This window comes from Rhinolophus hipposideros (genome assembly GCF_964194185.1).
Source record: "Rhinolophus hipposideros genome assembly, chromosome: 17".
In the NCBI taxonomy this organism is placed as follows: Eukaryota; Metazoa; Chordata; class Mammalia; order Chiroptera; family Rhinolophidae; genus Rhinolophus; species Rhinolophus hipposideros.
The window spans coordinates 39,105,103-39,117,382 of record NC_138063.1 but is presented as its reverse complement, the minus strand read 5'-3'; the positions used below and the strand labels follow the sequence as shown (position 1 = coordinate 39,117,382).

Genomic DNA, 12,280 nt, shown 5'->3' with positions numbered 1-12,280 from the left:
AGCCATAAATAGCCAACAGACACAAATCAGACCTTCCTGAAAGCAAGATAAATAGTACGCCCATCAGCCTGGGCACCCTTGCTTTTCCAGTCTCTTCCCACATCTCAAAATAGTACGGTTTACCGTGCCCAGTGAAATAAACCTAAGGATCATCTCATTTAATCTTAATTAAACTAATTCACACAAAATCCCCAAATTTCAACAAGAGATTTAAAAACTTTTCCGCAAGGAAACTGAAGGATATTGACAATCAAAGGCAAATAATCAACAAGATCACTGGCAAATCTGGCCTTCCCACTCCTAGCTCTTGGTCAGCCACTGTATAAAGGAGGGTAAGAAAGATACAATTTACGCAGATCTGATCAAAAGCTGGAAAAACAAAATTGAGATTATCAGGAAAATTATCTGAAATATGGCCTTACATCCACCACTGATAATGATGAACCTCATCAGAAACGTAATAACATATGTTTTCTCTTTGGTGATTTTTGACATAGCTTTTTCAGCTCTCATGGTCAATAAAATAAATTGTCAAAATAAATTAATCTAAACCAGGACATCAAAACAACATAAATTTATTTTCAAAACCTGTTTGCTTCATCTTTACTTCATTTTTCAATTTCTGTTTTTGTGAATGTTGTATCATACATGTATGCAATATATTGATAAATACATATTATGAAAATACATACTAAGTTCTTTTAAACAAAAAGTTTGAAAACCACTGTGGTCTAAAATATAAGTATGTGCAAAAAGGGACTGGGAATGGACTCAATGGAGGCCATGAAACGCCATTTTGGGGGCTTAGAGGATTTTGAGAATAAAGTAGGCTAAAAAGTAAGAAAATATTTTAGGTACAAAACTAGGAATTGATCAAACTGGAGGGAAACAGGAAAATGAAACATACAGTTCCTTAAGCCTAACTAATATAGAAATAAATAATTACTACATAAGATTAATAACAAAATATGAATAATGAATTAACATAGAAATTAACTTAGAAAGATGCAAATAAAAGTTATAATGCCATAAGCCTAATTGATATAAACTGAAAAGTTAAAATATCTCATTTATTTCATGTAATTTATTTCAACTAATGATTTGAAAAGGAAGACAGCAAAAAACAAAGTTCTAAAATCAGTTGCAATCTGCTTCTATGAAAATCATGCTTCATTCCATGAAACACTCATTTCCCTTATTTCCATTGCCAACAGTACTAGCTTGATTGTTGAGTAGAAACAACCAGTCTTTAATTTGGGGGCGGGGGGAAATGTCTTTTAATTTTTAAAAATATTCTGTCCAAAAAAAAAAAAAAATGCAGATGTCTACAAGTCTTCAGTTCACAAAATCTGTGTGAAGCTACCAGGAAGTCTCATAAGTTTTAAAATCAAACTAAGGCAACATATACTATCTCATACTGATGTACAGTGTCCACTCAGCGATTCAGTTCATTTTCCTCAAAAATGAGAACCTGTACAGTAATAATATTTGTAAAGGGGCCATGAGTATGGTTCAGGCTTTATAAATCTGGTCTACAAACATGTTCCCCCAAATTGCAACATCGCTGCTGTCAAAGACGTCTCTAACCTACGCATTTACCAATGGTATGGCGGGCCAGAGGATTCAGAACGCATCCAATGCAGTTTCCTTTCTCTACGTTTACACCCAGGCAAATCCCATTAATGATGTGAAGGAACACTTAACAGACAACTCAAGTTTTCAAATTAGCAGGAGAGAAGAGAAAAATGACTCACAACAAGCATACAGTATTACCAAATGCACTTTACACATTTATCCTGTGAAGTATAGCTTAGTTTTGATGATTTACAATGTTAGTTCTAACTGGGTTTTGTAAGCATAATAAAGTCTCCGTAATCTCAGCCTTCCCCATAGCACCCTGCTATTAAATCTTTGTTGAGAAGTGTGATGAGACCCCTCTGGCTTTCAGCCCTCCCCACCCCCTGAGGGAATTGGCAAGAAATGATAGGGTTTGTGGATTAGTAAAATGAGAGGTTCTCTGTGCTTTCCCTTCTTTAAATATATATTTTGGTAATATGTCTTCTGCATCAGAGAGTCCCAACAGCATTGGAGTGTTGATTTCCCTCCCTTCCCAGCCTCCAGGAAAGAGAGCAAGGCTGGGGCAAGACAGGTGGCTTCCATCTACTGCTAAAATTGAAGAGTGGGATTTAATTTTTTCTTTCACCTTTCCCTTTAATCCTGCAAGCAGGGATGAACATAACTTACTTACACATGTTGAACTGCAGACTAGAAGAAAACTGCACCATGAGACAAAGAAGAAAGAATTCCTCTTTGTGAGTGCCATCTTACTATCCTTAGGGACCGTTTTGCTCTTTTCTAGATCAGGATGCTTGTCCAGAAGAGAGCCCAGTGATGAACTCCACGTATTGTGTGTGACCCCTTAGATCCCTGGCTCTTCTGCTGGACCTACTGTCTGTGAGTTCAGTTTATTGATATGTACTCATGAATTGACCTGGGGCACACTCAATCCACTAGGTCACTTTCACATCTGGGTCTGGAATTAATCATCTTGCTTTATATTTGAACTTTATCTCCTAAGGCCCGGGCCAGTCTGGGCTCACCTGGCAAGACTGTTCCAGGATCTCAAGACTTTTGATAGAGAGTGAACCCGTTTTCATCTAGACATACTCTACTTGGAATCACCTCACCCTTGGGGATGAAAGTCACCAAAGGAACGGATCTCAAGTTACCAAGAAGCCCTGAGTTAAAGGATGGGAGGAATCTCAAAGCAAGGGTTCTTCCAGTTCTCTGACAACACAGCTACCCTGAGTAACTCCCACAGGCATCAGACCATAGAATACCTCAGTGTTCTGCTCTTTTGCAATTAACAAGTTTTAAGATGTCTTTCTCTCCAAATTCTACCCTATAGTTAACCTGTTAGTACACTACTCAGAATTCCCTCTTTCTTCATGTAAATTGTTCACCAAAAAGTCTTCAGACTAAGGTCTAGGACCAAACATGTGAGAAAAGACTTTAAGATTAATAGAAGGGAAAGGGAAGCCACAAAGAGCACAGAAAAAAGTTGAGAGAACAGCAAGAGACTATAGAACAGGGAGAAATAAAGAGGAGAAATACATACAACAAAGAAATTTAGAGTCTTGAAGAAAGGACAGGAATCAGGAAAATTAGCAAAAATACAAATATGGCTAAAAGTTAAAAGGCAGAAAGAATGAAAAAAATAATGAAAGACTGTAAAACTAAGCGAGAAAAAGAAGACAACTAGAAATATCCTCCTTTGCTAAACTAGCACTTAGTCTATCAGAGGGGGAAAAAAGCAGCACCAAGAAAAGAGTTAACTCAAGCAGCATGAAATAAAAATTAGAAGAGTTGGACATCCTAACTTATATGAAAAGGCTATAAAAGCAAGGAAGAAAGTAAAAGTATCATGTTACTTTTTTAATTAAAATGGTTTCAGTGTCTTTAATCTTTTCCTGATTAGACACTTGGCCAATCCAAGTCTTCAACAAATGTGAATGATCCCTAGTTTTGTTTCTCCCCTTCTTTTTTGCTCTCTCTGATCCTGCACTTCTGCTTTTCCTCATCCATCTACAACTTCCCAAGAAAACATTCTGAACAACAATTAACAGGACCAAGTCTACCAGATTTACCTTTCCTGAGATGTGTTTCATTGAGTCACAAATAAGCCTGTTTTCTTACCTTTGATTCAAATATTGTGCTATGTTAGCACAGACTAGATTCTCTGCTTTTAGAAAGCTTGAGATCAAAATAAACCAAATATTTTATTATGGGTTTTTATTTATTTTTTGCTTTTGAAGAAAAACACTCTTTAACCCATACATATTATCTTGACCATACCATGTGCTGAAAATCCAGCATTTTCTGCACTGATATTAAAGCTGTATAGTATATAAAGGAACAAATATATAAAGTTGTAAAAGAATACATGTTTTGTTTCTACTCTGTCTCATAGAGCTGAACATAAGGATAAATATTTGGCAGGAACTCAATAAAAAGTAAACATTATGTAGAATTTAAAATTTTTGTAATTATTTGAATTTTGAAGTTACCCTTTCACATGACAGACAACTCACTCTTACCTACAGTAAGATTTCCTGCTGACATAGTATATACTGTCCATGTCAGTTAAGTTCCCATGTCTTTACCTAAGGTTAGTGTTAATTCTCCATTAATAAAGCTTCCTTTAAAGCACTAGCTAGCTATTCCACTGAAAATGGAATCGTACACTAATTGCCTGTGGTTAGTGGGATTTTTTCCAAAAATGATGCATTCTGAGAAAAAAATGCATTAAACAAAGTCAATTAAATGTATATGAGTTAGAAAATGCAAATAAACCCACAAAGAATACTTATTCACACCCAACAAAATGCTACAATTAAAAAGATTGACAACACAAACATTATCAAGAATGCACAACTGGAACTCGCAGACATTACTGGTGGGAGTGTACAATGGCGTAACCAGGTAGGATAAGGTTCAAAAGTTTTCATAAAGTTAGGCGCACCTCGTCTTACTGCCATGATCCAGCAATTCTACTTCTACTTATTAACTCAAGAGAAATAAAACATATGTCCACAAAAAGATCCATATAGAACGGTTCACAACAACTTTATTCACAATAACCAAAAACTAAAAACAACCAAAATATCTAACAACAGAAGAATCGAAAACAAACTATGATATATTCGTACAACAAGATACTGCTCAGCAATAAAGCAAAGAACACATTACCCAAATACACAACATGAAAGAATCTCACATGCATTATGCTGAAGAAAAGATGCTAAACACAAATAGAGAGTATACTCAAATGCTGTGTGATTTCACTTACAAGAAGTTCTAGAGCAGGCAAAACCGATCTATGGTTAAAAAACCTTTTAAAAGCGAGTTACTTCTGGTGGAGCATTTTTGATTGGAAAGGGTACAAGGGAAATTTCTAGGATGCAAAAAATTATCTCAAGAGGAATGTGGATCATACCGGTGTATGTCTTTTGTTAAAATTCATCAAATTGTACACTTAAAATTCATATATTTAACTGTATGTAAATGTTACATTAATAATTATAGTATTAATAATTATAAACAACTATTAAACTCTAGTTAGATGGTCTCCTTACCATGATATGAAAAAGCAATTTTGAAAGTACTTAATATGTCTTCTAGATTCAAGAACGTGAGTAAACACATTGAAGATGGTGGAAGCTAGGTTTCTCGCTGCTGAAAAAGGAAAAGGAAAGGAAAACGGCTGAGATGTACCTGAAATGTTGGATTCAATTAGAGGTATCAATAAGAACACACGGTTCTTATTAGAGAGACAAAACTCCATTTATGTACGTATGTGTGTGTGTGTGTGTGTGTGTGTGTGTAATTTATGAATTATATTACATGTGTATTATATGAAATATACATATACATTTCCTAATTCTGTCTGCTGAGAGGTTCTATAATCAACATACCTATAACAACGAGCACACACAGTGCTCATATTTTGGTTTCTAAATACCTTTTTCCTCTTAAAGGAAACAGGGCTCCTTGCAAAAAAGGCTGCGGACTGGGATAAGAAGGTGAGCCTCGAGCATCTGTATGCAGCAGAAACTAAGTATGTCCTCAAATAATGATTGAGCCATATTACATTGACAAAGAATCCAGTTGGAAGAGATTCCCATTAGCTAAATCTCGGGGAACTTAGGCATCAAAATAATGATAGTAATGAATTATGACCCGCTGAATAAAATACAAATTCAAAAACCCATCGTGATATGAATAAACAAATGAATAAGAAAATGAAATTGTAATAACAGCAGGTCAACTAATAAATACAAAAACACAAAATGTATGGAGTTAAAATGGATATTTTATGAGGATAAGGATATTTACATAGTGCCAAGTATTCTCCCACAGATTATTTATTATTTACAAAGAGAAAATAGTAACTTTACACTGGAGAAAGTTGGTGGGCATCATCTTTAAAAAGGTGTTAACATCATCAACATTGGAACAAATCAACATCACATATTTTCTGATCTGATGCACTTAGAAAGGCACATCACTTTGGTGTTGTGGTGTTCCTGCCATGTAAGTATACAACATGAATTTAACCATGAGGAAATGTCTAACAAACTCAAATACAGATGGGCAAATACTGGTCAAGAAAGGCTAAGAGGTCATTCTAGGTGAAAGGACACAAAAACACAAAACAAACATAACAAATGCTACGCACGATCCTGAACCCTAGATAAGAAAAAAAAAGCTCTAAAGGACATTATTAGAGCAACTGTTGAAATTTAAATATTGATCGTGGATTAGATAATAGTATTGTATGGTGCTAAATGTTATCTTTCCTGATTTTGATTAAGTGTGCTGTGACCATGTAAGAGAATGTATTTATTCTTAAGAAATATTCAGGATATATTTAGAAGGGTGTGATGTCTCCAACCTTCTCTCAAATGATTAAGAAAAAAATGGATGAAAAAGAGAGACAATGATAAAGCAAATGGGGTAAAATGTAAACAATTGATGAATCAGGTAAATGGTATTATGGTAGTTACATGTACTGTTTTTACAATTTTTCTGTGAATTTGGAATTATAACAAAAACAAAGTTACCAAAAAACACAAAAATATGTACATGGCCAATGTTTATATAAGCTTCATCAATTCCTACACCTATGTTCCAAAAAATGATAATCAGTTTTCTGAAAGAATGAAGATTCTATGGTCTAATAAATTTACTCATCGCAATCCCTTCTTGAAGAGCCACAGTACACTTTAATAAAGAAGCCTATGTAATTGGATTTAATCCAACATTTCCACAATAATCTGTGTCAGGAAACCTGGTTAAAATGGAACACCTATTAAAATCTTACAAAAAATCTATATTCTGTGAAAAACAGTTGGAGAACCACTTGTCTAGTAAATATATTTCCTACACATGGTTCATTGAAGAGAGATTTTTGCTAGGAAAAATAAGATACAGAAAGAGAACTAGAAAAGCACACACACACACAGGAGCAGGGTCAGCTTCAAACAGTAAAAGAAACATGACATGAATCTAAAAAAAGACATGTATCTAAAATGTCCCATCCAGTCTCACATAGTACATTCTTGTAGGATACATTTTTAAAGAAGGCAGAAATTTGGTAAACTGAGTTTTAGTTTTAGCCAACCACTAAGTTGAACATGTCATGCTCATGTCATTTTAATCTGATTCTCCCCATGAACCACATAGCAGAACAGCCTCTGTCCCTTAGTGAGTATCTACGGTGGGCCAAAGGCTCAGAGACTACAAGTGACAACTAAGACACAGTTCCCGCCACTCATGAGCTTTCAGTCTAATGAGGGAGATGGAAAAAACTGTGATACTCAAGGATAAGCGTAGAACTTAATGGGAACACAGAAAGGCACCGAACTCAACCAGAGAAGGAGCAGGGAAAGTTCCCTGATATTTAAACTAAAACAAGCTAAGGCCTACTACATTTCTTCAGAAAAAAATATTCAGAAGGTATTCTAAAACTCTATTTTAGCCACTCAATGTTAGCACTTAGATGGCATCACTGTAGTTTAACAAAAGAAAAAATGGAAATGAAAATATATCCATAGCTATTAAACTCTAGGTACAATTCAATAACTAAGAAGGACAGTGACGCTGAGTTTGCCATAAGCCGTCTTAGAGTTCTTTCTAAAGCACTTCTAGACATTCCTAGCTTAGTGTTCAAGTATAGGAATAAAATAATTAGAAGGGGCGGGGGGGGAGGAAGAAACTGAAAAATCAGAAATAAATGGTGAGAAGACAAGAAGTGCTAAGTATAGTTTACCTGTCAGCTGACATTGATTAATCTTGTGTTCTGTGATCTCGCTCAGGGATTCAAACACCTGCAGGCAGCTGTCACAGCTGTGCACAGCCTCGTCCTCCAACTCGTCTCCGTCCTCCGGCCTCTTCTTACAGTCTATTGCCTCTCCATCGTCGGTCTTGTCTTCAAGTTTACAGTTGGGGTCTGAAAAAAATCAAGACTGTAAGTATAGGCTTTAAAAACAGGTTCTTCTCAAGTAACATTTAATTTTCTTGCTACCAAAAACAGCAACACAATTTTCCTCGAAACAGAAATGGGAAGCTTTCATTGCAGATTTTATTACAGAAAAATCAAAAGTGAGTGTTCCCTAAAATATTTCAGCTTGTGATGTCTGGAGGTTTTCCCTTTCTTCTCTACCACGCAGCCCTTTCCCCATCTCCTCTTTCAAATAATGCGCTTTGCCATTTTTTCATAGCCTTTTAGGGGGATTTTCTTTAAAAATAAATAAATAAATAAATAAATAAATAAATAAATAAATAAATAAATAAATAAATAAAAGTCACTTTTAAAATTAAACAGTCTCCAATGGAAGGGAAAAAAACCACAGTGCTTAAGAATGAATTTCTTTTCTGCTAAATATACTCTTTCACGGGAAATTACCAGAATTAGCCAAAAGTCTAGAATAAGCTAAACTAATTACCATAAGCATGAAATTGACCTTTACTTAATAACTGGTCAAAACACACAGTTACCCCATTATTTGCTAGACAGTGACCGCTAAATAAGCTCTATCACACAGCAAAACATTCCTACAAACACAAACTCAAGTTTAAGTATGCTCGTACGTCTCTTGTTTTCAAAATGAGCAAAAATGAAACAAAATATACAAAGAACAATTATAAATTATAATCAAGTCAACAACTTCAGCTGGCATTATCAATATCAAAAGTAAATAAAGGGAAAACTGGGGCGGCTGGGTGGCTCAGTTGGTTAGAGCGCAAGCTCTGAGTGACAGGGTTGCTAGTTCAATTCCCCCATGGGATGGTGGGCTGCACTCTCTGCAACTAAAGATTGAAAACGGCCACTGGACTTGGAGCTGAGCTGCGCCCTCCACAACGAGATTGAAGGACAACGACTTGGAGCTGATGGGCCCTGGAGCAACACACTGTTCCCCAATATTCCCCAATAAAATTTATAAAAAATTAAATAAAAATAATGGAAAAACTAATAATACTTCCATTCGAATCCTAAGCATACTACATACATAGCAAGGGGGAATAGGAAAGTAAAACACAAGTAATGTTTTCACTTAAAGCTCAATAAATACTTAAAATACTTCTTGATTCTTTATGCTGTCCTTGACTCATTTTAGAGAATTACCCCCATACACCATGGTGCCACTGCTCCCCTTTGCAGGAAAGCAAAAGGAGGGAGTGGGGGGGAGACCATGCCTTCTTAGCAGTAATTTGGATAATATAACTTAATTTATGGGGCACTAATTTCTAATAGCAAAAAGTCCTCCAAAGTCAGAAATTACGCCTCAAAATAGAGTTAATGAAATAGTTACAAAAGAGTTGTATCAAAATACCTAAGAGATATGTAATGCATTATCTGTAGTCAAATTTTCACATATGGGAGGATAAATATTTGAAATGTTATAATCAAGAATTCACAGGAACAAAATTAATCCAGATTTCTTAGAAGTCAGTAAGTGGCTGAAAATGCTTTCTGCTATCTTGCACGTAACAAGTTTCTATAAACTTTATTTCTACAAGTAACTGTGCTCTTTTTGCTGGCAGTTGTTCCAAAGCCTTTCTTCACAGCTGCAATAAACTTAACTATATCACCACCTTTCAAATGATTTACATATGCCAAACTCAACTTACATTCAACATATATAATAATCTCTTGGGTTAATGAAAAATGCAGAATTCCCATCTCAAAGAGCAAGTAGTTTTGTTTGTTTATTTATTTATTTTTTTAAAGAATGTAGTGTTTAAGTAAATGGGTAATTTGGGTTGATTTGCCATCTGGAAAATTATTATCTCAACAGTACACTGTGCCCATTTCAACATACGGGGGTGTAGACTGCTCAATCCTGGGGGAGTAATCACAGGATCTTGTTCATTTGTCTTGTACTTTGCCCAGCACAGCACCGTGTCCAGGTGAGTGCTTAGTAAATATTATTTAGTGATGATGAGAAAGTAGAGAAGAAGAAGAAAAAAAAGAGTACATAAAAAGTCCTTTGCTGGTATTTTTTCTGTAAACAGGAACAGACCAGGTAACTTCAAATTAAAAGCACCTACAGGCCTACATTTTCCAAAATTGACATTATACATACGATCCACCACATTTGACTTTGCTGGTTTCAAGTGTTCCATCCACAGCTATCGATGCAACACGTGGGTAATGATTCAAAGATCTCCAACAAACTAAAACCAAGTGGTAGAATACTGCCAAATTAGAGAGTAATGCAGGAAAATACATAACTGTCCCAATTATGGCAAATTGGCTCCCACACCATTAAATACTTGTTGGAAGGCAGCACACACACACTCAATACTTTTAGTTGTTTAGCATGAGTTTTGAATTTCTCATAAAACCGACAGCACTCAGGGAAATACGGGCACTAGGTCTGAATTTTAATATGATTATTTAAATGCTACACATCCAGTTTGCAGGCCTGTTTGTTTTTAAATAAGGAGCCACTCTGAATACTTTAAGTAGTATGCAGAGAAAAATGATAAAAACTCACCTTCCTTATTATTCAAGAATATGGACACTTTACACGAATCCAATATCAAAAATATCAAACAAATAGGAATGCATACATGATGCGTTAGCTCTTCAAAGCTAAAGAATGACTCCAGTCTATGCTTCTAACGTTGTGGCTAGTTATTAAAATGAAGGGTCAATTTAAGACTAATAAAAAATGTTTTTGTTTCCACTTCTGCATTTACAGATAGAACCCTTCAGGGGCTGAAGTCAGTCAAGCTTATTCTCTTCTGCTGCAACTTTAGGATGCATGCTCCAGCCAACTGGCGAATCTGTTTTTAGGTCACCACTTCAGAGAGACCCTCTGGGGGATGGGTGCGATTATAGCCTATGATGCCCTGGCATAATGAGTACTGGAATCTCAGTCTCTCTCCTTGTAAGTAGATTTAAAAAAAAAAAAAAAAAACAGTCTCCACTTTCATGGAGAATTCTTTCTCGCACATTCAAAAGATGTGTTTGTGTTACAGGTTTCCATTCCTAATGTCAGTTGATGCAGGAAGATTCTAGAAAGCTTACATTGTCAACCATTTCTTTCCCACAGGTGGCTACACTTCAATAATTACACATGGCCTTAGTTATGTAGTTTTTATAAAGTCCTTTGAGATCCAATCATAAAAAATAATTGTATTACTCTGCTAGCCATTCAAACCTCTGACTTCAACCTAAGGGGTTATAAATACGAGGTCCATGCCTTTAAGTACTGCCCTGCACCCAACACCACTGCAAGAAGAACAATTGTTCTTCTAACTCCATTGTTGTGCTATAAACCCACCCAAAGGGCAATATTTTTAAAGATCCACATACCGCCCGCACTGGGACTGCAAACCCCATTGTAGCTGCAGGCACTGTTCTCTGCCCTTCACCCTAAACGATGCCCCCAAATGTGCTCCATCCATCACTGTGATCTCATTTGCACAACCAACTTTTTGGATCATCCCTTCAAAGGGGTGCCACGAAGCCCTGGATTTACAGTGTTCTGACCTGGATAAGTCTTAATTTTTGGAACAAAGACACAATTATTATTACAAAAATAAAGGGCAGCTTTCTGTTTCCAATTTTATTAACAGTACTTATAAAAGGAAATTTAAAAGAAGTCTGATTTTCCCCTTATTGTTTTCTCTGGCAGGTGGCTCTTTTCTTCTTCTCATCCTCCTCTTCGTAAGGGTTGTTATTGCTATAACTTGGTTTAATAAAATTACAACTTTGGGGAAAATGAAAAATTGCACTGGCTTAAAAATGGTGGAGGCCATAAACCCATGGACTTCAATTAATTTCAAGTGTGGGATCAGTTTAAGGCCAACCAGCAGAAATTCTATTCTGTCCATGTAAAAATGAGGTTTCACCACATTTACTTTTTATAACCTATATAAAAGTCAAGTAAAAGTAATGAATATCTAAAAGCCATCTCAGTGGACTGGCAAAGACTATCTGTATTCTTGAAACTCATCTTACATATTTCTCCTTGTGCAACAAGGATCCCATGCCTGATCAAAGCGAAAATGTCAAACCACTGAGAAAACAGCCCAATTTCCAATCCATTTCACTGCCTACAAATGGACCTCCTTCCAAGCCACTTTTGCATGGAAAAGCACTGGCAAAAGAAAGAAAAACTAAGAGATCATGTGGTTATAATTATTACCAGGCAAGGAATATTTCTGCAGCTCAGTGGTAAAGTAAAACTCTGTCGCTCTCTGCTCC

At 35.8% G+C, this 12,280-nt stretch overlaps 1 protein-coding gene across 10 annotated transcripts in view; it reads right to left on the bottom strand.

The window, feature by feature from the left end:
- ZNF521 (zinc finger protein 521) overlaps positions 1–12,280 on the bottom strand; it is a 284,989-nt gene that overhangs the window by 248,146 nt on the left and 24,563 nt on the right. For all 10 annotated transcript variants that reach the window (XM_081078854.1, XM_081078846.1, XM_081078852.1 and 7 more), the window contains one exon: positions 7,832–8,011. Coding sequence is in view for 6 of the 10 variants with exons in the window: in XM_081078848.1 (XP_080934974.1) it covers positions 7,832–8,011 (180 nt within the window). In the remaining 4 variants the exon portion in view is untranslated. The remainder of the gene's footprint in view (positions 1–7,831; positions 8,012–12,280) is intronic.